The 24,628-nt window shown below is 39.8% G+C and overlaps 1 protein-coding gene across 2 annotated transcripts in view; it reads left to right on the forward strand.

Annotated features, from left to right (window-relative positions):
- The window catches only part of mdh1b (malate dehydrogenase 1B, NAD (soluble)), a 48,150-nt gene extending 24,534 nt beyond the window's left edge, over positions 1-23,616 (forward strand). For both annotated transcript variants that reach the window (XM_059967273.1, XM_059967272.1), the window contains exons 6-10: positions 1,142-1,283; positions 2,289-2,464; positions 12,820-12,959; positions 20,931-21,076; positions 22,380-23,616. In XM_059967273.1, coding sequence (XP_059823256.1) covers positions 1,142-1,283; positions 2,289-2,464; positions 12,820-12,959; positions 20,931-21,062 — 590 coding nt within the window. In that variant the 3' untranslated portion in view covers positions 21,063-21,076; positions 22,380-23,616. The remainder of the gene's footprint in view (positions 1-1,141; positions 1,284-2,288; positions 2,465-12,819; positions 12,960-20,930; positions 21,077-22,379) is intronic.
- The last annotated feature ends 1,012 nt before the right edge of the window (positions 23,617-24,628 follow it).

The raw sequence follows: 24,628 nt of genomic DNA on the forward strand, positions 1-24,628 counted from the left end.
TGTGTATTTAGTTAGTCCAGTTACATAGAAACATAGAAAATAGGTGCAGCAGTAGGCCATTCAGCCCTTCAAGCCTGCACCGCTATTCTGTATGATCATGGCTGATCAACTCAGAAACCTATACCTGCTTTCTCTCCATAACCCCTGATCCCTTTAGCCACAAGGGCCATATCTAACTTCCTCTTAAATATAGCCTCAACTGTTTCCTGTGGCAGAGAATTGCACAGATTCACCACTCTTTGTGTGAAAAGTTTTTCCTCATCTCGGTCCTAAAAGGCTTCCCCTTCATCCTTAAACTGTGACCCCTCGTTCTGGACTTCTCCAACATCGGAAACAATCTTCCTGCATCTAGCCTGTCCAATCCCTTTAGAATTTTATATGTTTCAACAAGATCCCCCCTCAATCTTCTAAATTTCAGTGAGTATAAGCCTAGTCGATCCAGTCTTTCTTCATATGAAAGTCCTGCCATCCCAGGAATCAATCTGGTGAACCTTCTCTGTACTCCCTCTATGGCCAGAATGTCTTTCTTCAGATTAGGGGACCAAAACTGCACACAATATTCTAGTTGCTGTCTCACCAAGGCCTTGTACAACTGCAGTAGAACCTCCCTGCTCCTTTTGCTATGAATGCCTTTATTACACTTCTTATCAACAGAGATCCTCAAGACTGTGCAGTAATAAAACAATTGAATGATGAAGTTAACTGGTTAGGCATTTTCTTGTTGAAATTAGTCACTGCCTGGAACTTGTGTGGCATAATTGTTCATTGTTACTTCTTGGTCCATGTTTCCAAAACTTTGCATATGCTGGCATGGACTGCTTCATTTTTTTTGAGGAGTTTAAAATAAAACTAAATATAAGTATGTTTCAAAGTGTCCAATGATTTAGATACTGGTAAGTTAGACCATAATGGACTTTAAGATTATAAAATTAGACTGAAATTTCTGTAATTTCTAAACAGTATAAACCTATCAAAACCAGTATAATTGGTTAATTACTTCTGACTTTAATCTTTTCATTCAATTCTTAAATATGCAATTTTTTATTACAGAATTATAATTCATGTTTTTGTCCCACATTTTCTACACCACCCATCCCTGCCTACCCTCCCCCCCCCCCCCCCAAACATCCTGGCTCTATAGATGTGAAAGATGTAATTGTTTGGGGAAACATCGGTAGAAGTACTTACATTGACTTGCATAGCGCGCGTGTTCATCGATACGAAAGCGCTGTCTGGGGCCCACCTGAGTTTTCGCACCCTGTATTGGAGGTACTAAATGACAGGTGAGGAAAGATTCTTAATGGTGAATAAGTCTGTACTGAAACTTTTGTGCTGATCTGCTAGATAAACGCAGAAGTAGTTTTTGCTGCAATTCAGGCATTGAAGATGCTATGGTAAAATTGAGACTATTTTAGCTGCCTTAATTCCATTTTACTGACTACTTCTGTAGCTCTAAATTCCTATATGACCCATAAATTATCTTGGATTATATTTAATCACTTAGCATCCAGTTGTCTGAGTAACAAATTCCAAGCATTAATAACCTTCCCCGCCTCACCTCAGTTCTAAAGGGATCAGCTTTTATCTTCACTATGCCCTCAGTTCCAATTCCCATACTTCTAAGTAACCAACTTTATTTTAACGAAGAGATTCTTCTGTTATTGTAGACTGCTTTTAAATACTTTAGTGAGACTACTACCATTTTAAAAAATATTCCTTATTAGGTTGTATTCATACTTGGTTTTTCACTCTTTATCAATGTTTTTAGTCATCCTTCAATTTTTGAAATTTTCCCTGCCCTTAAACCTAGTCCTACTTTTTTTTACATTATAAGAGGCAGGAAGACAGCAGCATTTGTAGTGAGAAAATTGTTGATGTGTCACTTCATTGACTTTCCACCAGAAATTTTGGTGGACGGGGGAAAAACAACCTCCAAATAATTAAAGGGCGATGTTGTGGGAAAACTAGCAAAGGGACTAATGAGCCTGACAAAGAGGTGAATCTATTTTATGTAATAGCATGTATAGGATATATTTTGTATGTGTGTGTGATTCATTGATTTAATGATCTCTATAAACTCTTGGTTTGTCATATTTCACCCATATAAAAACAGTAGGCTTTTAATCATATTAAAGGCAATTTATGACTACCATACAAATTATTATATGTGAGTTCACCAGTTGGCTGCAATTGTTAGTTAGAATTATCAGGAAATAACAGCTAAGCATGGCATTTTTTTACACTAAGCATTATTACATATTATTTTTGCCTCAATCTCTTGTTTGCAGTAAATGGATAGAGACAGAATTCCGGGAAGCAGTAAATTCTCATCGATCAATGGTTCAGAAGATATCAAAGCGTCCTTTAGGATTTTCTTTGGCGGCTGCAATATACAAAGTCTTACATTGCTGGTATTTTGACTCACCAACGGGGGAGATAATGTCTCTTGGAGTTGTCAGTAAAGGTGAGCTACCCACTTTTTTAAAAAAAATATAAAAAATATCTTCCTTTAGTTTACTCCTCTTCAAAGTGGCTGATTTTTACAGGGATATGAAGTGTCCTTCATCCAGGTGGCTATTTCTCTTGACAATTTCAACTCAACAAAGCATCAACAAAGGAACAGCAAAATCACCTGCGAGTCTGCTGGAGTTGTCTATTGCATCCGGCGCTCCCGGTGCGGCCTCCTCTACATCAGCGAAACCCAACGCCAATTGGGGGACCGCTTCGTCGAGCACCTCCGCTCCTTCCGTCACAATAGACAGGACCTCCCAGTTGCCACCCACTTCAACTCTGCCTCTCATTCCCATCTAGATATGTCCATACATGGCCTCCTCTACTGCCATGATGAGGCCAAACTCAGGATGGAGGAGCAACACCTCATCTACCATCTGGGTAGCCTCCAGCCTGGTGATATGAACATTGAGTTCTCCAATTTCCAGTAATTCCCTCCCCCTCCCCCTTCCCCTATCCCAGGTCCCTCTCTGCCCCTCTCCCCTTTCAACTTTCTGCTCCTTTATCTCTACAGTTCTTTCATGCTTATCCCCTCCCCCCTTTATCCTTCCTGTGATTGGTTTTCCACCTGGCACCTCCAGGCCCTACCCCCTCCCTTATCTCTATTACTGGGCTTCGGCCCTCTCTTCCCCCCCCCCCCCAAATCCTGATGAAAGGTCTCGGCCCGAAACGTTGGCTACTCTTTTCTCACGGATGCTGCCTGACCTGTTGAGTTCTTCCAGCGTTGTGTACGTATTCTTTGATCCACAGCATCTGCAGTTGTATTTTTGTGTTTCCCTTCCAAGTCAGGATGATGAGTGCCGTAGTGGGGTGGGGGGTGGATTCTGGTAATAATGCACCAAATGACTCCTTATCTTGTCCTTCCTATTAGCAGAATTTATGCATTTATGCACTGCTGCAGAAAAAGCCTAGCTAATTTGTTATCATACAGGTAGTACATGGTATGGCTATATTGCTACATTGTTAGTGAAATTGACAAATTAATTTAAAATGGTTATTATTTTCTCGGGTGACACTGATATTCTAGAATTGTCTTGGTGATGCCAATTGGGCATGTGCTTTCTAGATGTTGGAAATACTTTAGGGAGTCAAGAGGTGAAACATTCACTACAAAAACTCAGAATTGCTCTTGCACCTACTGTTTATTTGGTTGGTCCATTTATATTTCTGATGAATTTTAATGCTACTCTAAGGAAGTGCTTACAAAATCACTTTTTGATAAAGGAATCACTTTTTGCGCAAATACTATATTTCACTTGTATGCAAGGGCATAGAAACTGTGTATATCTTGATGGACAGATTGCTATACTGACTGAGGAACTGAAGATGAAATGAAAGCATTTATATTTCTGCCTCTAGCCCTTTGGAAGATCACAGAAAAAGAACTGAAGATGGTTAGGCCTAAACCACAGAGTGATAAACTTTGGCATTATTGTATATTCTGGGGTTAACAACCATAAAGCCATAAGATATAGGTGCAGAATTAGGCTATTTGGCCCATCGAGTCTGCTCCACAATTTCATCATAGCTTTCCTTTCAGCCCCAATCTTCTGCCTTCTCCCCATATCCCTTCATGCCCTGACCAATCAATAATCTATCAACTTCTTAAATACACATAAAGATTTGGCCTCCACAGCTGCCTGTGGAAAAGAATTTCACAGATTCACGACTCTTTGGTGAAAGAAATTTCTCCCCGTCTCCATTCTTAAAGGATGTTTCTTTAAAGGCTGTGTCCTCTGGTCTTGGACTTTCCCACCATAGGAAATATCCTGTCCACTTCCACTATATCAAGCCTTTCACCATTCAATAGGTTTCAATCAGTTCACCCCTCATCCTCTAAATTCTTGGATATAAAGGCACAGAGCCATTGAACGTTCTTCATACGACAAGCCATTCAATCCTGGAATCATTTTTGTGAACCTCCTTTGAACCCTCTCCAGTTTCAGCACATCCTTTCTAAGATGAGGGGCCCAAACTGCTCACAATACTCTAAATGAGGCCTCATCAGTGCTTTAAAAAGTTTCAGCATTTCATCCTTGCTTTTATATTCTAGTTCTCTTGAAATGAATACCAAGATTGCATTTGCCTTCCTCGCCACAGACTCAACCTGCAAATTAACCTTTAGGGAATCCTGCACAAGGACTCCCAAGTCAATTTACACTTCAGTTATCTATATTTTCTCTCCATTTAGAAAATGGTCAGCCCTTTCATTTCTTCTACCAAACTGCATGACCATACACTTCCCAACACAGCATTCCATCTGCCATTTATTTGCCAATTTTCCTAATCTGTCTAAATCCTTTGTAGCTTCTCTGTTACCTCAAAACTATCTGCTCCTCCACCTATCTTCATATCACCAGCAAACTTTGCAACAAAGCCATCAATTCCATCATCCAAATTATTGCCATTTAATGTAAAAAGAATTGGTCACAACACAAATCCGTGTGGAACAACGCTAGTCACCGACAGCCGGTCAGAAAAGGCTCTCTTTATTCCCGAGGGCTTTATTTGTGTCTTGCCAGTTAGCCACTGCCTATCCATGATAGAACCTTTCCTGTAATACTGTGGATCATAGCTTGTTAAGCAGCATCATGTGTGCACCTTGTCTAAGGCCTTCTGAAAATCCAAGTACACAACATCAACTGGTTCTCCTTTGTCTATCCTACTTGTTACCTCAAAGAATTCCATGCTGAGTACACCCTATTTTATCACGTGCCTCCAAGCACCCTATCCTTAATAATCGATTCCAACATCTTCCCAGCCACAGAGGTCAGATTAATTGGCCTATAGTTTCCTTTCTTCTGCCTGTCTACCTTCTTGGAGTGACATTTGCAATTTTCCAGTCTTCTGGAACAATTCCAGAATCTAGTGATTATTGAAAGATTGTTACTAATGCCTCCACAATCTCTTCAGCCACCTCCTTCAGAACTCTGGGGTGTACCCCATTTAGTCTAAGTGAATTATCTACCTTCAGACCTTTTCAGTTTCCCAAGAACCTTCTCTTTAGTTATGGTAACTTCACACTTCATGCCCCCTGACACCTGGAACTTCCACCATACTGCTGGTGTCTTCCACAGTAAAGTCTGATTCAAAATACTTATTTAATACGTCTGCTATTTCATTGTTCCCCACCACCTCTCCGGCAGTCCAATATCCACTCTTGCCTCTCCTTTACACTTTATGTATGTGAAGAAACTTTTGGTATCCTCTTTAATATTATTGCAAGCTTACTTTCATATTCCGCCTTTAACTTCTTAATCATATTTTTAGTTACCTCTATGGTTTTTAAAAGCTTCCAATCTTCTAACTTCCCACTAAGTTTTGCTCTCTTGTTAGCCATGATTGTGTAATCTTTCCTTTAGAATACTTCTTCCTCTTTTGGATGTATCTATCCTGTGCCTTCCGAATTGCTTCCAGAAACTCTGGCCATTACTGCTCTGCCATCATCCTTGCCAGTGTTCTTTTCCAACCAGTCCTGACCAACTCCTCTCTCATGGCTTTATAATTTCCTTTACTCCACTGTAATACTGATGCATCTGACTTCAGCTTCTCCTTCTCAAATATCAGGGTGAATTCGATCACATTATGATCACTTCCCCCTAAGGGTTCTTTTACCTTAAGGTCTCTAAACAATTCTGGTTCACAGCACAACACCCAGTCCAGAAGAGCTGATCCTCTAGTGGGCTTGACCACGAGCTGCAGTAAAAAGCCTTCTCGTAGGCATTCTAGAAATTCCCTCTCCTGGCATCCAGCACCAACCTGATTATCTCAATTCACCTGCATATTGAAGTCCCCCATGACTATTGTAACATTGCTCTTTTGGCATGCATTTTCTATCTCCACATCCTTATTGCTGTTTGGGAGTCTGTATACAACTGCCATCAGGGTATTTTTATCTTTGTATTTCCTTAGCTCTATCCACAATGATTCAACACCTTTTGGCCCTATGTCATTTCTATCTTAAGATTTGATTTCATTTTTTACCATCAGAACATGCTGCCCCCTCTGCCTTCCTATCTATCCTTTTGATACTATGTGTATCCTTGGGCATTAAGCTCTCAAGTATAATCTTTCAGCATGATTTAGTGATGCCTACAACATTATACCTGCTAATCTGCAACTGTGCTGCAAGTTTATTTACCTTATTCCATATACTGTGCTCATTCAAATACAACACCTTCAGTCCTGTATTCACCCTTTTCAATTTTGTCCACCTTTTACGTTGCAACTCATCCTGCTAACTGCAATTTTTCCCTTTCAACAGCCTCTCCTCACTACACATTGCCTCCATTTGCAAACCACCTACCTCATCCTCAGCACTATTATTCACCTTTCCTATGATACTTATTGCATTTAAATATAGTCAGCTCAAGACACTAATCGCCCCATGTTCAACATTTGATTCCTATCTCTGTCTGAAGTCTTAGCAATAGCTGCCTCCACAACGTCTCCATTAACTGTTCTGGCACTCTGGTTCCCATCCCCCTGCAACCCTAGTTTAAACCCCACCGTGCAGCATTAACTAAACTTCCCACTAGGGTATTAGTCCTCCGTCAGTTCAGGTGCAAACTATCCCTTCTGTACAGGTCCCACCTTCCCTGGAAGAGAGCCCAATGATCCAAAAATCTTATGCCCTCCCTCCTACATCAACTCCTTAGCCATGTATTAAACTGTATAATCTTCCTAGTTCTGGCTTCACTAATGTGGCATGGGTAGCAATCCTGAGAGTACAACCCTGGAGATCCTGCTCCCTATGCAGAACCTCGTCACTCGCCCTACCCATGTAATTGGTATTTACATGGACCACAACTTCTGGCTGTTCATCTTCCTACTTAAGTACACTGAGGACTCAATTGGAGATATCCCAGACCCTAGCACCCAAGAGGCAACATATCATCTTGGCCTCTTGCTCTCACCCACAGAACTTGCTGACCATTCCCTTAACTAATGAAACCCCTATCACTACAGAGTGCCCCTTCTATCCCCCCTCCACAGAGGCAGATTCAGTGCCAGAGATCCGACCACCGTGGCTTCCCTCTGTTAAATCACCCCCTAGCCCAACTTCCCAACAGTATCCTGTTGTTGAGGGGGATGGCCACAGTGATACTCAGCACTTGTTCCTTAATCCCTTTCCCTTTCCTGACTGTCATCCAGTTTACTGTGTCCCGCACCTTGGGTGTAGCTTCCTCTCGATGTTCTGTCTATCATCCCCTCAACCTCCCGAATGATCCAGAGTTCATCCAGTTCCAGCTCCAGCTCCTTAACACGGTTTGTTAAAAGCTGCAGCTGGATGCACTTCTCAAAGTTGTAGTCATCAGGGACACTGGAGGTCTCCCTGCCTTCCCTACATCCCGCAAGAGGAGCATTTCTCTTTCCTGTATGTCATCCCTACTGAGCAGATGTCATCCCTACTGAGCAGATGTCATCCCTACTGAGCAGATGTCATCCCTTAGCTGAGCAGATATAAAGGGAAAAACAAGCTTTCCTTTCCTTTGCTTTCTCTGAGTGAAGCCTCTCTTTGCTGAAGCTTCAAAGAGCTAAAGCCTTAAGATCACCTCTCTAACCATGTCCATTCACACGGTGGCCATTGCACTTGACCCTGCCTTCCTTTAATTTGCTCTTACTAGTCAATCCCAAACGCTCATATTGCTGGTCAAAGCTCTATTACACTGCTGCGACTCACTCCTGCCTTTTATCGTCAGGCAGTGGACCTGATTAAAGACTTATAAACTTCTCTCCAAACTTCTAATGTCCAGGTTGGCTGCTGGTCAAACCACAGCTATCCTTATGTAAGATATGACTTCAGCCGGCCCAGAATTTTCTCCCTGATTATTAATGGCTTCAGTTTCAACTGTATTTACTGGTTGGAATCATTTTCAATTATTACACAGAGTGAGTAAAGTTGGCTGAAGACTAACGTCTTCAGTGGGCCCTAGGGAGGATCACTCAGCACACCTACTGAAGATGTTACAGTTGCTCGGTCTTATATTTTACAGTCATCATTTTTGTTTCATTGAAAAGCAAGCATTTATAACCCACCCCTAATTACTACTAAATTGGCTTACTAAGCTAGTTCAAAGGACATTTATGAGTGAGCCATATTTATGTGTGGCTAAAATCACTTGTAGGTCTGACCAGGTGAGGATGTCAGGCTTCCATCCCTGAACAAAATGTATTTTTACAGTAATCTCTTATTTTTGTGATTATCATTATTGATACTAGTTTTTTATTCCAGATGTATTTAATTTCTTGAATTTAAAATTTCCTTTCTCATAAGTGATTTGAGTAAAGAAAAGTCCAAGGTCTCAGGAAACCTGGACATTAACTTCATGATTTAATCATCATAGCAAGCTGGAGATGCTCATGGAGTTTTCTCTTTCTGTATGCCTCCATTTCTGGCTGGTAGAATTTTCATTGGATCCGCTGGTTGACTGTCTACAATATTATGTTTTTGTTATTTAGCAAATCTGTATCTCTTTGGATTATATTACATTGGACCTCCAGAATCACTTAATATTATCCTTGGATATAAACTCCCCTTAAATTTAGTTTTAATATAGTTTCCCAGAAGGAAAGATCAGGGCACCAAGGCAGTAAGGATCAAACTGACGCAATAACTTCCATCAAAGGATGAAGTTACAAGACTATAGGGGGAGATCAATATTGCATGCGTTAATGGATCCAAGATGTACATTGAGATCCTTTTGTGTTATAAAATATGCAGTAAGATTAGCAAATTAGTTTTATCACCATCTAACTGGAAATCTTTTCTCTCCAGTCAGTAAGTTTAATTTCATGGCATTTCATATTTGAATAATAACAATTGCCCTCAATTAACATCACAAAATCAGGTGATTAAATCATTTTCTGCTTAAGAACTTCACCGTGCACAAATTGGGTTATAAATCCCAGACACCAATTGTGGGTGGCGAGGTGGAGATACACCTCTACCAAAGGGGGTGTAGAGCACTCTTTCCCTCCACTAGCCTGCAGGTCACACTAGGGGCAAGGTGTAGTACCTGCTTAGCCCTCTGATCAGGGTCACGTGAAACCATGGGAGCAGGTAGTTGATGGTTGTATGAACAGCTGGTACATATCACAAAGTCCTGGTTATGGGACCATTGATGCCAGACTGACAATCTTGAAGAGTCTTGAGAATGACTGGGGTCACCTGTCTTCTAAAGACACTGCCCAGATGAAGGCGATGACAAACCACTTCTTAGAAAAATCTGCAAAGAACAATCACAATCATGGAGATCATGATTGCCCATGTCATACAACACAGCATATAATGATGATAATGATTCCATCCATGTTACCACAAGTGAGCAGTCCTCAATGATTACCTCATTGTGTATGGAGTGTCCTTGAAATATCCTTTGGTTCAAAAAGGTGCCCTGTACTGTAAGTAGAACACAGACTAGCACAGCACAGGAACAGGCCTTTCAGCCCATAATGTTATGCCAAGCCATCCTAAAAAGTAAATCCAAAAACCCCCCAAAGCTAATCCCTCCAACTTACAAAATGTTGATATCCTTCCCTCTTCCCCATATTCATGTGCCTACCTAGAAGTCTCTTGAAAGCCTCTAATGTATTTACTTCTGTCACCGTACCAGGAAGCTCATTCCAGGCATCCACTACTCTCTGAGTAAACACTTACACCTCATATCCCCTTTGAACCTACCCCCCTCACCTTCAACGCATGCCCTCTGGTGTTAGACATTTCTACCCTAGAAAACAGATACTCCCTGTCTAACTTTTCCTCTCATAATCTTGTAAACCTCTATCAGATCTCCCTTCAGCCTCCGATGCTCCAGAGAAAGTAACCCCAACACAAGTTTGTTCGGTCTCTCATGATTAGCACATGCCTTCTGAACCAGGCGGCATCCTGATAAACCTCGTCTGCATCCTCTCCAAAGCCTCAACATCCTTCCAAGAGTGGGGTGACCAGTACCGTTCGGAATATTTCAGGTGTAGCCTAACCAGAGTTCTGTAAAGTTACAACATAGCATCTTCATTTTTGAACTCAGTGCCTCAACTAATAAAAGCAAGTATTCCATAAGCCTTCTTAACCACCCTATCGACATGTGTAGCTATGAATTTGGACCCCAAGATCTCACTGTTCAACCACACTGTTAAGGGCCTTGCAGTATGATTAGCAAATTAGTTTTATCACCATCTAACTGGTAATCTAAACTCTCCAGTCAGGAAGTTTAATTTCATTACATTTCATATTCGAAGATTAACAATTGCCCTCAATTAACATAACAAAATCAGGTGATTAAATCGTTTTCTGCTTAAGGACTTCACTGTGCACAAAGGGCCTTGCCCTTAACTGTGTACTGTCTCTTTACATTTGCCCTACTAAGGTGCATTATCTCACATTTATCTAGGTTAAGCTCCATCTGCCACTTCTCTGTCTGTATCTGTAAAAGATCTATATCACGCTGTACCTTTACCAGTCTTCTAGATTATGCACAACTCCACCAATCTTGGTATCATATACTAACTTACTAACCATCCATCTATATTTTCACCCAGTTAATTTATATACATCACAAATGGCAGAGGATCCAACACAGATCCCTGTGGAATACCACTAATTACAAACCTCCAGCTCGAATACATTCCTTTAAACACTACCCTCTGTCTCCTATGTGCATTCCAGTTCTGAATCCAAACAGCCAATTTGCCACAAACCCCAAGCATCCTAATCTTCTGAATTAGCCTCCATGAGGGACTTTATCAAAGACCTTACTAAGATCCATGTAGACAACATCCACTTCTCTACCTTTTATCAATCATCAATCTCTCTCGTCATCTTATCAAGAAACTCAATCAAGTTGGTAAGACAGGACTTGCCCCACACAAAACCATGCTGACTCTCCCTAATTAGGCCATAGCTTTCCAATTGCTTATATATCCTTTCCCTAAGAACTTTCTCCAGAAATTTCCCGACAACTGATGTATGACTCACCTGTCTATAATTTCCAGGATTTTCCCTTATTTTCTTCCTAAGTAAAGGGACAGCATTAGTCATTCTCCAATCCTCCAGGGATTGTGCCTAGGGGGGACATGAAAGTACTGGTCAAGGCCCTGCTATCTTGTTTCTTGTGTCCTTCAATAACCTGGTGTAAATCCCATCAGGCCCTGGGGACTTACCCACCTTAATACTCATTAGCAAGACGTAACACTTCCTCTTCCTTGACCTTTAAATGCCCTAACATATTTATGCACTCAGCACTGATCTCCTGCTCCTCCCTGTCATTTTCCTTGGTAAATAATGAAGTGAAATACTTCTTAAGGGCCTACTTCTTAAGTCATATTCTTCTTAAGTCATATTCTCTGCATCCAAGCAAATTTACCCCTCTTTTTCCTTGTGTGGTCCTACCCTCTCCCTAATTATCCTTTTGATCTTGATGTATCTATAGAATGCCTCGGGATTCACCTTAATCCTATTTGCCAAGGACTCCTTATGGCTTCTCCTAGCTTTCCTAATTGCCTTCTTGAGTTCTTTTCTGGCTTCTCTATAATCTTCATGTGTGCCGTTTGATCCTGACTTTCGAAGCTTTACATACACTTCCCTTTTCTTCTTGATGAAATTAGTCACCTCTCTGGACATCCAAGGTCCTCTTGTATTTCAATTCTAGCCCTTCCTTCTGTACCTTCCCTGTATTTTGTGCAATTGATCTTTAAACACCCTCCACGTGTCTGGAGTGGACTTACCAGAAAAAAAGGTGGTCCCAATTACACCTTTTTAGTTCCTGCCTAACACCCTCGTACTTTGTCCTACTCCAAATTAAGACTCTCCTGCAAGAACCATAATTACATCATCCTTATCTATGGCTATTCTGAAACTTAAGGAGTTGTGGTTATTGTTCCCTAACTGCTCACCAACTGAAAGGTCAGTCAGCTGGCCAGGCTCACTACCCAACACCAGATATAGTACAGCCCCTCCTCTTGTTGGATCGTTTACACATTGATTTAAGAAACCTTCTGAGATGCACTTAACAAACTCTGCCCCATCTAAACCCCTTGCACTAAGAAGGTTCTAGTTTATATGAGGAAAGTTAAAATCCCCCATGACATCAAACCTATTATTTTTACACATTTCCTTAATCTGTTTACATATCTATTCCTCAATGTAACTATCTTTCCTCTTACACAATTGTGTTAATCAGTGTATTATGAGAGGAACTGAATCCCTCTAAGTTGTCTGAATTTTATAAGGCTGAGATATTTTTTCATTGTTACAAGATGTATGCTAACCTAATTAAAGATCTGGTACCTTTTGATCCTATGTACCAGGTGACTTCAATATTCCAATGGATCTCATCTTCTCTGTGCCGGTTCGATTTTGTGGTGGCAAGTGTGTGATCCAGACAGACATCAAAATCAGTGAGGAGACCAAAAAAATGCTGAAGTACATTGTTCAAGAACTGAAAATGGTAAGTTCTCAATAGCACTTGAAACTTCATTTGAACCTGCCGAAAAGGGATATTCAAGCAACACACACAAAATGCTGGTGGAACACAGCAGGCCAGGCAGCATCTATAGGGAGAAGCACTGTCAACATATTGGGCTGAGACCCTTCGTCAGGACTAAAGGGATATTGCTGTTTTGCAGAGTTGGTTAATTGAGCCTTCAATACAACTTTAGTATCATAAGCAAGGCAGATGAACTTAGAGCGTGGATCAATACGTGGAACTATGATGTTGTGGCCTTTACAGAGACTTGGATGTCTCAGGAGCAGGAATGGCTGCTGAGTGTGTCAGGCTTTAGATGTTTCAAAAAGAACAGGGAGGGAGACAAAAGAGGAGGGGTGTGGCATTACTAATTAGGGTTCAGTGTCACCGCTGCAGAAAAGGAGGAAGTCATGGAAAGATGAGTCAGTATGGGTGGAAGTCAGAGACAAGGCGATAACTCTACTTGGTGTTTTTGTAGATCCCCCAATAGTAACAGGTATATCGAGGAGCAGGTAGGGAGGCAGCAGGTAGGAATGGTGCAATAATAATTATTGTGATGGGAGATTATAACTTTCCTTATATTGATTGGCATCTCTTTAGCGCAAGGGGTTTAGATGGGATGGAGTTTGTTAGGTGTGTTCAGGAAAGTTTCCTGACACAATATGTAGATAAGCCAACTAGAGGAGAGGCTGTACTTGATCTGGTATTGGGAAATGAACTTGGTCAGGTGCCAGATCTCTCGGAGGGAGAGCATTTTGGAGGTAGTGACCACAGCTCTGTCTCCTTCACCATAGCACTGGAGAGGGATAGGAGCAGACAATTTGGGAAAACATTTAATTAGGGTAGGGGGAAATATGATGCTATTAGGCAGGAACTTGGGAGCAGATGTTCTCAGGAAATGCATGGCAGAAATGTGGCAAATGTTCAGGGAACATTTGCATGGAGTTCTGCATAGGCGTGTTACATTAAGGCAGGGAAAGGATGGTAGGGTTAAAGAACCATGGTGTACAAAGGATGTAGAAAATCTAATTAAGAAGAAATGAAAAGCTTACGAAAAATTTAAGAAACTAGGAACTGCTGGAGCTCTAGAAAATTACAAGGTTGCTAGGAAGGAGCTTAAGAATGGAATTGGTAGAGCCAGCAGGGTCCATGAGAAGACTTTGGTGAGCAAGATTAAAGAAAACCCCAACATATTCTGCAAGTACGTGAAGATCAAGAGGATGAGCCGTGTGAGAATAGGACCAACCAGGTGTGATAGTGTTAACTTGTGCAAGGAGTCAGAGGAGATAGCGGAGGTACTTAATGAATACTTTACTTTAGTATTCACCAGTGAAAAAGACCTTGGCAATTGTAGAGATGACTTACAGTGAACTCAAATGCCTGAGCATATAGACATTAAGAAAGAGGATATGCTGGAGCTTTTGAAAAGCACTAAGTCAGATAAATCACCAGGACCGGATGAGATATACCCCAGGCTACTGTGGTAAGCAAGGGAGGAGATTGCAGAGCCTCTTGTAACAATCTTTGCATCATCAATAGGGACGGGAGAGGTATTGGAGGATAGCAAATGTTGTTCCCTTGTTCAAGAAAGGAAATTATAAACCAGTGAGTCTGGCTTCAGTGGTGGGCAAGCTGTTGGAGAAGATCCTGAGAGGCAGGATTTATGAGCATTTGGAGAAGCATAATATGATTAGGCATAGTCAGCATGGCTTTGTCAAGGGCAGGTTATGCCTTACGAGCCTGTTTGAATTCTTTGAGGATGTAACAAAACACATTGATGAAGGTAGAGCAGTGGTTACAGTGTGTACGGATTTCAGTAAGGCATTTGATAAGGTTCCCCTTGCAAGGCTCCTTCAGCAAGTAAGGAGGCATGGGATCTAAGGAGACCTTGTATTGTGGAACCAGAACTGGCTTGCCCACAGAAGGCAACGGGTGGTTGTAGGTGGTTTGTATTCTGCATGGAGGTTGGTGACCAACGGCATTCCACAGGGATCTGTTCTAGGACCTCTCCTCTTCGATTTTTATAAATGACATGGATGAAGAAGTAGAAGGGTGGGTTAGTAAGTTTGCTGATGACACAAAGTTTGGGGGTGTTGTGGGTAGTCTGGAGGTTTGTCAGGGGTTACAGTGGGACATTGATCAGATGCAGAACTAGGCTGAAAAGTGGCAGATGGAGTTCAACCCAGATAAGTGTGAAATGGTTCATTTTGGTAGGTCAAATGTGATGGCAGAATATAGTATTAATGGTAAGAGTCTTGACAGTATGGAGGATCAGAGAGAGCTGACAATGTTGTTAAGAATGCATATGGTGTGTTGGCATTCAATGTCCGTGGGATTGAGTTCAAGAGCCATGAGTTAATGTTACAGCTTTACAAGACTTTAGTCAGACTCCCCTTAGAGTAATTTGTTCAGTTCTGGTCACTTCACTACAGGAAGGATATGGATACTATCGAAAGAGTACAGAGGAGATTTAAAAGGATTTTGCCCGGATTGGAGAGTGTGCCTTATGAAAATAGGTTGAGTGAACTCGGCCTTTTTTCCTTGGAGCGACGGAGGATGAGAGGTGACCTGATAGAGGTGGATAAGATGATGAGGGGCATTGATCATGTGGATAGTCAGAAGTGTTTTCCCAGATCTGAAATGGCTAAGGGGGCACAGTTTTAAGGTGCTCGGAAGTAGGTACAGGGGGATGTCAGAGGTTAAGATTTTCACACAGAGAGTGGTGGGTGCGTGGAATACACTGCTGGTGACAATGGTGGAGGCAGACACAATGGGGTCTTTTAAGAGACTCTTAGATAGGTACATGGAGTAAAGAAAAATAGAGGGCTGTATGGTAGGGTAATTCTAGGCAGTTTCTAGAGTAGGTTACATGGTCGGCACAACATTGTGCGCCAAAAGGCCTGTAATGTGCTGTAGATGTCTATGTTCTAAGAGCTATAGAGCTAAGAGCTAAGAGCTTAGAGCTAAGAGCTAAGAGCTAAGAGCTATAGAGCTAAGAGCTAAGAGCTTGTTCTAAGTGCTATAGAGCTTTCCAGAAGGGAGCTTTTGGAAAAGGCATTGTGCAGGGTCGATAGTTTGAGCTATGAGTTTCAGTGGTTGTATGGATGTGGTGTGTTGATGAACCTAACTTATGAGTGTGATTTAACAGTCCCCACCTCCAGAGCAGGGCCTGTAATGTGCTTTAGATTTCTATGTTTTGTGTTCTAACTCAGCTCTAAACTAATGTTTTCATAGCCAATCTGGTGCCTCCATATAATTGCACAATCAAACTGAAGTCATTTTCCTATTTGGTATTGCTATTTCAAATTTAACTTTTTCATTGCAGGTAATGTCTTCTTTCCTGAAGTAACAATCAGTAAAAATGCATATTAATTAATGAGGCATATTGGAACTATATTATAGTTTTGTATTGCAGTCTGAAATTTATCTTCAATAACAAAATGCCTGTGGGATGCTAGGCTTCATTAACAGGGGATTGAGTTCAAGAGTAGAGAGGTCATGTTGCAACTCTACAAATCTCTGGTGAGACCGCACTGAGAGTATTGTGTTCAATTCTGTTCACCTCATTATAGGAAGGATGTGGAAGCTATGGAGAGGGTTCCGAGGAGATTTACCAGGATGTTGTCTGGTTTGGAGAACAAGTCATATGAAGCAAGGTTAGCAGAGCTGGACTTTTCTCTTTGGAGCGTAGAAGAATGAGAGGGGACTTGATAGAGGTCTACAAGATTATGAGAGGCATAGATAGGGTGGATAGTCAGTACTTGTTTCCCAGGGCACCAATAGCAAACACCAGAGGGCATGTGTACAAAATTAAGGGAGGGAAGTTTAGGGGAGACATCAGGGGTAAGTTTTTTTACACAGATGGTTGTGAGTGCCTGGAATGACTTGCCAGGGATGGTGGTGGAGGCTAAAACATTAGGGGTATTTAAGAGCCTCTTGGACAGGCACATGGATGAAAGAAAAATAGAGGGTTATGGGGTAGTGTGGGTTTAGTACTTTTTTAAGGATTATATGGGTCGGCACAACATGGAGGGCTGAAGGGCCTGTACTGTACTGTGCTGTAATGTTCTGTGGTTCTAAAACAATGCTGGGTGGTGGTAAGTCATCTGTTCACATCTCTGCTGAAGTACAATATTAAAGTTATCCAAGAATATGGAGAAAGTATGCAAAAATGGCGCTGAGATAAAACACTGGCTAGGATCTTACTAACAGGCATGTGTTTTGAATTACTTTACTCTAATTTTCCTGTGTTATCATTTACTGTACTCAATTGCCATCATCTCTAAAACAAGTAAGGCTGAATGTCAATGTTGGTAAAGTTTGTCCTCACGGGTCTAATCAGTCTTTCTCCAGTGTTCAGTGTTCCTCCAAGTTACATGATTTCTTATTAATTATTGATAGGGTTATCAAATTAGTATTCATCCAGATTGCAGGAATAATACATGAGATACATTAAAGACAATAAAAAGCAATCGTGTACTAATTTTATATCAATTTTCTTTTGAGAATTGTCTTAGCTGGCACCTAGACCATTATCTTCAGCTCTTGTAACAACACATTCACAAATTACAAATTCATACACAATTCACTCTTTTTTTCCTTAAGTTTATTGTGTCTTTCAACCATAGCTTCAGTAGCTACTTTCCTTGTGTTTTATAAGTTGATTAAAGGGTATTTCTGTTTCATTATGATAAAAGTGCACAAAATGCAGATTTTATTTCATTCTCTTACCATTCTTATGCATTTACTTATCTGTTCCATCCAATTCTTGCTGCACTCTCTGGCTCCTCCAACAGCCCCAGGTAGTCAGATTTGATGGCAAAGAGAACCATTCATTTTGACTAGCTTGCAAAGAGCAGGGCTTCACTTTTCCTGCAGTTGACCCTGACCCGTGAGACCAGCTCATAATGATTGCAGATGCTAATCAAACTGTGGATCTGAGCAGAAAATGGTGACATTGTTCATTTAAAGGAAAATTTTCCCACCCTTTTATGCCACCTTCCTTTCTGATAGATTCAGCAAAGGCTCTGTGCAACAAGACATGGGAAAATGGGTAACATTGAATTGATGGGGGTACGTTTCCTTTGCTTTCTTAGCAACTGCACTTCAGAAATATAGTGGATTCCAGTTAATTGGGACATATCAGGACCAGTACTTTTTGGCCATTTAATTGGCTCCCCCTGACAGCTGAAGATGCATGGAAATAGTTAAAAAGGTATAAAAAAAGACAAATTGGGTAACAAATTATGTATTTAAATGAAATGCAGAATGCATTAGAACATTGCCTATACACCTACAACACTATAAAACTGTACAACTTCCTAAAGGTTATTAGCAGTGGAATTTATCCAGAGTACACAATGAACAATATCAGCACAGATACCAAGTGTAGATAATGGACTACCTTCGTACAATCTATCAACGATTGCATTCTCCAAAGCTTAACTTTCATTGTGACCTTCAAGATGATTGTCAATACCTTCAAATTCTTTGTAGTTCCTAACTTATTGAAGTAGTGAAATCATTTAATTTTCACTCCTGGCCCTTTCTGATATCTCCAAGTCTGAATGCTTGAAACCAATTCAGAATTGTCTTACTGTTTATTTCTCACCAACTATCAGTAACACGATTCACTGTTTTTTGATTACAAACATCCACAACTGATACTATTTTTAAAAACTGTTCACTTTAAGCATGGTGTACCGTTGAACAGTACAAATCAGAGTCTTGTCACTGCAGAAGTTCTCTGATGACTCTGCGGTGGTTGGATGTATCAGATGGGCAGGAGTTGGTGGATAAGTTTGTGGAGTGGTGCGGGAGGAATCACCTGCTCCTAGATGTGGCCCAAACCATGGAGATGGTGATTGATTTTAGGAGGGAGAGGACTGTGACGAGTCCTGGGTTCACTCTGGGAGAAGAAGTTGCAGTGGTGGAGGAGTACAAATGCTTGGGTGTTCACCTCGATAATTGACTTGATTGGAAAACTAACACCAAGGCTGTTTACAAGAAGGGAATGAGCAGACTCTATTTTCTAAAGGAGCTGAGATCCTTCAATGTGTCCAGCAGGATGTTGGAGATCTTTTACCAGTCTGTTGTAGTGTGTACAGTCTTCTTTTCAGCTTTATGTTGGGAGAGCAGCATCGGTGCTGGTGATACAAAAAGACTAAATAAACTCATCAAAAAGACTGGAACCATCCTTGGTTATAACCTGGGCTCATTTGAGTTAGTGGTGGAGAGGTGGTCACTAAACAAGCCACTATCCATTATGGACAATCTGGCACATCCTCTCCATGACCTACTGGATAAGCAGCGAGCACCCTTTCAAACAGGCTCATTCAGTGCTGCGTTTACAAGGATCACTACAGAAGATCTTTTCTACCAAATGTAATAAGCGTATACAACAGTTTATCTCTGTGCAATGGGAGAACACACATCATAGTACAATAATCTGTTTTATTATTCTGTACATTATTGTACATAATTGCAAATTATTACACATTGGTAAATTACTATTGTGTATATTATTATTCTGTACTTTATTATTAGTTAAGTCTGCACACTGCTAAATGTGTTGTGAAATGTTGCTGCTGAAATGAAAGAATTTACCACTTGCGATCAATAAAATATTTAATACTATTATTTTTATTATTATTAGTCACACAAGTGGACACAACTGATGCTAGTTATAACCTGTTCAGCAAGTCTCCTGTCCTAATTAAGTGGCATAGTATCCCAAATAAATTAAGGGAATCCTGGCAATTTTCTCAATTTGTTTATTCTTTAGTTGTCTCAAATATGTAGCTATCCCAATTAACCTATGGCCCAATGAACCAAAACCCACTGTGCTTCATCTAGAAATCATGAAAGGCTCTGAATACAGTTTTTCATTCTTTTTGCCTGTCCGACTACTTTTCAGTCTTGCTCAGTTCTCTCTCCTATAGAACAAAGTATATGGAACAGTACAGCACAGGAAAGATCTGTCAAAGACATTGTGCCATTCCTAATTAATCTAATCTTACTTCACCACATATACTGTATCTCTCTCTTTGCACATACATGAGACTACCTAAATTTCTTAATTGCTTCAATTTCATCTGCTTCTACCACCACTCCTGGCCCCACCACTCTCTGTGTAAGTAAAAGAGAAAAGAAAACTTGCCTTGCACATCTGCTTTCCACTTTCTCACTCTCACTTGAATACATACCCTCTAGTATAAGAGATTCCAATCCTACACAAAAGATACTGGTTGCCTTCTCTATCTATAAACTTCTATTAAATCTCCCCTTAGCCTTCACTGCTTCAGAGAAAGTCGCCACAGCTTGTCTAACCCCTCATAGAACCAGCCTGCGAAGGCCACATCCCTTGAAGAATTTTTTAAAAGTCCTTGTTTTTAAACACTGAGTTCTAGATTCACATGAGAAAGCATCCTATCAGAGTTTGGTTCTGTTGTGGAGACATTGTGAATCTGGACTAACGCCCTGAAAATTGTGCTTTTAAATTTTCCCTTTGCAAGTTATGAGCTTAATTTTTGGCAAATTGAGATCCAACCCCAAGATCACAAATGACCACTAAAAAGGGTAGAAAGCAAGGAACGAGGGAGGATAAATCCATAGAGGGATTTGAAAATAAGGATGATAAGATTTAATTTTAATCTTCAATACAAGACAGTAATTACCAACCCTAATAAATAATTTCTTTGTAGGCAAAATTAGGTGTGTTCATTAAAGCTTACACTTTAATAAAGGAAATTATCTTCATCTTTATCTTATTATCTAAAACAAAATAACAAAGACGTAAAAAAAAATTTAAGAAAATCACCCATCACTATTTCACAGCTACTTGGCATGGTTACAAAGTATTAACATGAAATGCATTTTGCAAATATAAATTGAAAAGTAAGATTATGATAAACTTTATCTTCAATTTTTTTAAAATTTTATTTCATTCAATAGGAACAACAATTAAATTTCTCTTCCATAAATGAAGGGGAGATGGAGTCCAGTCTCTTATCTTTGGCAGAACTACAACATGTATCAAAATTTGAAGACTTAAGTCCGGAGGAAAATTCAGATGTTGGAGAATAACCATGTGCAAGCAGGTATTCTTCAATTTTTTAAGCTATAGTCATGTAATAAGTGTAAGTCAATTTGAAGATCTAAAATTGTTTAAGAGACTTGCCTCAAAGCATCTTATGATACGCCGTTGGAGAAGGGAACTATTTTCTCAGGCCCAATCCCGTTCCATTTTTATTAAATTTCATTTATTGGGATTTGAGGAATATGGGTAAGGAGGCATCTACTGCCCATCCCAAATTGCTCATGAACAATGTGGCTTGCTTCAAAAATTAAAGTTCAGAAATAAATTTATTATTTACAACCCTGCGATTCATTTTCTTATAGGAATACTCAATAAATCTGTAGAATAATAACCATTACAGAATCAATGAAAGTCCGCCCAACTTGGGCATTCAACCAGAACGCAGAACGCAGAATACAACAAACCATGCAAATACAAAAATAAATAAATAAATATAACGAAGAAATAAATAAGTGATAATTATCAAGAACATGAGAAGAAGAGTCCTTGAAAATGAGACTATTGGCTGAGGAAATATTTCAATGATGGAGCAAGTGAAATTGAGTGAAGTTATCCCCTTTGGTTCAAGAGTCTTAATGTTTGAGGGGTAGAAAATGTTCCTGAACCTGGTCGTGTGAGTCCTGAAGTTCCTGTGCCTTCTTCCTAATGGCAGCAGCAAGAAGAGAAAATGTCTAGAATGGTGGGGTCCTTGCAGATCGACAGTGCTTTCCTGCAACAGAGTTTCACGTGGATGTGCTCAATAGTGGGGAAGGTTTTACCCTTGATGAATTGGGCCATATCCACTAGTTTTTGTAGGAGTTTCCATTCAATGGCAAATGGTGTTTCCATATCAGGCTGTAATACCAGTAGATGTTTAAGAGTCAACTACATTGTTGTTTTATCGGGAGGCTTATGATGAATCATACTGGTTATGGTAGATTTCCCTAAAGGCATAATGAAATAGATGGGGTTTTGTGACATTCTGGTAATTTTGTATTCATCAATGTCAAACTTGGCTGTCTTTGTAGGTTAGTCTAAATTCATAGGCAATAGAATTGTGCTCTGTCATGGTTAATGTATAATGGTACAAATCAACCAAAAATATGAGGCAATGTAACATTTTTGGACAATGTATTTTTATGGAAGAAAAGTTAATGGACAGTAGGTACCTTTTCTTATTTTGCTTTGTAATATATATATATATATATATATATTTCTGTTACAGCAAAGTAATGATATTATAAATCATCCGTATGGAGAATTTTGCTTTAATTTTTCTCGTGTATTAATAACATCTGATCATATCCCTCTCTGTTCTGTTATAGGCACTGAACAATATTTGATGTTCTGCAACTCCAGAAGTTTAAAACAGTGGATATAGTTTTATTCACCAAGTTGTTAATTATTAAATGCTACTTAATTAACCCATGACTGGATTGTTCTACTAGGTTGACTTTAAAATCCTTTTTCGCTTATTCAGGTTTTCTTGAATGCTTTTAGATGGAATAGTGAACATTAATGATATTAGGATGCCTGGAGAATACAATGAATCAGTGCTCATGAGTACTGTAAAATGATTAGTGATAGTATCATTTTAGTGACTTACATTGATTCACCTCAAATGTAGTTATCGGTCAGTTTACTATCCAGTATAGCTGAAGATATCACAAAAGCACAAGGCTTTGAGGAAAAAGGTATAAAGACTGCATGGCCAAACGTTAATCATTCAATGTATTCCATTCATCACCATCATGCATTTTCTGGGAAAGACAAGAAATTTTAAGAAAATATCTCTATGACTAACCTCAGGGAAAACTGCTGGAAGATTTAGATCTTGCATGGTAAGGTATCAACTATCATCCAAGATCAGTAATATAAACTAAGTAGCATTTTTTTCAAAATACACATTTTAAAATAAACAGTACCCTCTCCTCTCAGACAGTATCACTTCTTACCTCTTCTACAGTCCTCTGTGGGTACCAAACAGACACTTGTTTACTCATTCTCTCTGATGCCTTCTTGAACAATTCATTGAACATTGCATTCTGAAATGTACATTTTTATGAGTTTAAGCCCCTCAATAATATCTCTCCTCCCCACTGCCAGATCCCAGCCCCATGTTTCTGAAAAAAGTTTCTGTAATTCCACCCTTGCACTCCAAAAAGCAAAAGCTGGGTCTCATCTGTGTTCCAAGTGCACCCTTTCCCTAGACCCTTTGATACCTGACTAAAATTAGGCTCAATACTCCCAAATTGTTGTGCAGCTCGGTTTACTTGTTAACCAATTTATCTTCACATAAGCAATCAAGTTCATAAAAGATGATTTCACAGCTGAATCCAAATTCTTTATCCAAATACTGCAAAATCTGTTTAATATCTTGAAAAAGACATGTAGGAACTGATTTATAAAATAATCATGCTCACTATCTCAATTTCTATTTTGTTATGAAGTAATATCTTTTCCATCAACTTAACACAAATGTGTATGTTTAATGGAATTGTCATCATTGAATGAAGGAGCGGACATTAAAAGCAGGAGCAGACCATTTGCCCTTCAGGTCTGTTGCTCTATTTAATAAGATCGTAGTTTGTTCATTCACGGCCTGATTATTATCTTATCTTCGCTTTCCTGTCAACTGTTGGCAACTTTTCATCCATTTACTTATCAAGTATTTCTCTATGTCTCACTTTAAAATATTCAAACAGTGTTAGTCATGACTCCTGGACAACATATTTTTGAGTAGCACCATTCAGTTTTTCATCTTGGGCTTCTGAAATATGCAGGTGTAATTTATGGTTTGACATACCACCAATTGAATTCCCTTTAACTAGGTGGGCTGTACTGTGGACTCCTGGGGAGAGTGTGCAGCTCTTAGACTGAGGCTGCTAGGCCAAATATATATTTACTTATATTTTTATCATGAGGTTTCTGACTAAATTACCTCAATATTATTAGACCCACACAGAGACAGCATAATTTTTGGCACCATCTCCCCAGGCATCATGCATCTCATTGCACAGGAAACCTGAATAGTTCTTCAAAATCAGTAAAGGATTAGAGAGAAAAGAATGCTGAAGTTATAAAAGAACTTAGTTGCATGTTATATCACAGAAAAGACAAAGACCCAGACCGGTTTCTGTTGATGTGTATGAGTAACAGTACAAATCAGATGTGCTCACCCTTTATTTGTGTATACCTTGGACCATGAAACTAGTCTGTCTGGTTGTTCCCTGCAGTCTCATCACTTCAGTTATTCCTTACAGATCATGGTAGGGCAGCGGTTCCCAAAGTGAAGAAACGTGGTAGAAAACACAGAAGTAATTAGTAGTGAGGTTGTTTGCTTGTCCACCCAGAAGTGAGTTTATAGAAGCAACATTTTTGTATGTTAGTTATGAGCAGTCATCTCAAACTAGGGTGTTGTATTTCTGGAAATCTCAGTCCTGGAGAGTTGTGGAGGCCAGCTTACTGGGTTTAAATAAATTTATATAATCTTTAAAAGATTAGCTTTGCTACTACATGTCATATGTACATTGTGGATATATACAGTGAAATGTATCATTCTACTCAAGTGATC

This window comes from Hypanus sabinus, chromosome 4 (assembly GCF_030144855.1).
Source record: "Hypanus sabinus isolate sHypSab1 chromosome 4, sHypSab1.hap1, whole genome shotgun sequence".
Classification (NCBI taxonomy): Eukaryota; Metazoa; Chordata; class Chondrichthyes; order Myliobatiformes; family Dasyatidae; genus Hypanus; species Hypanus sabinus.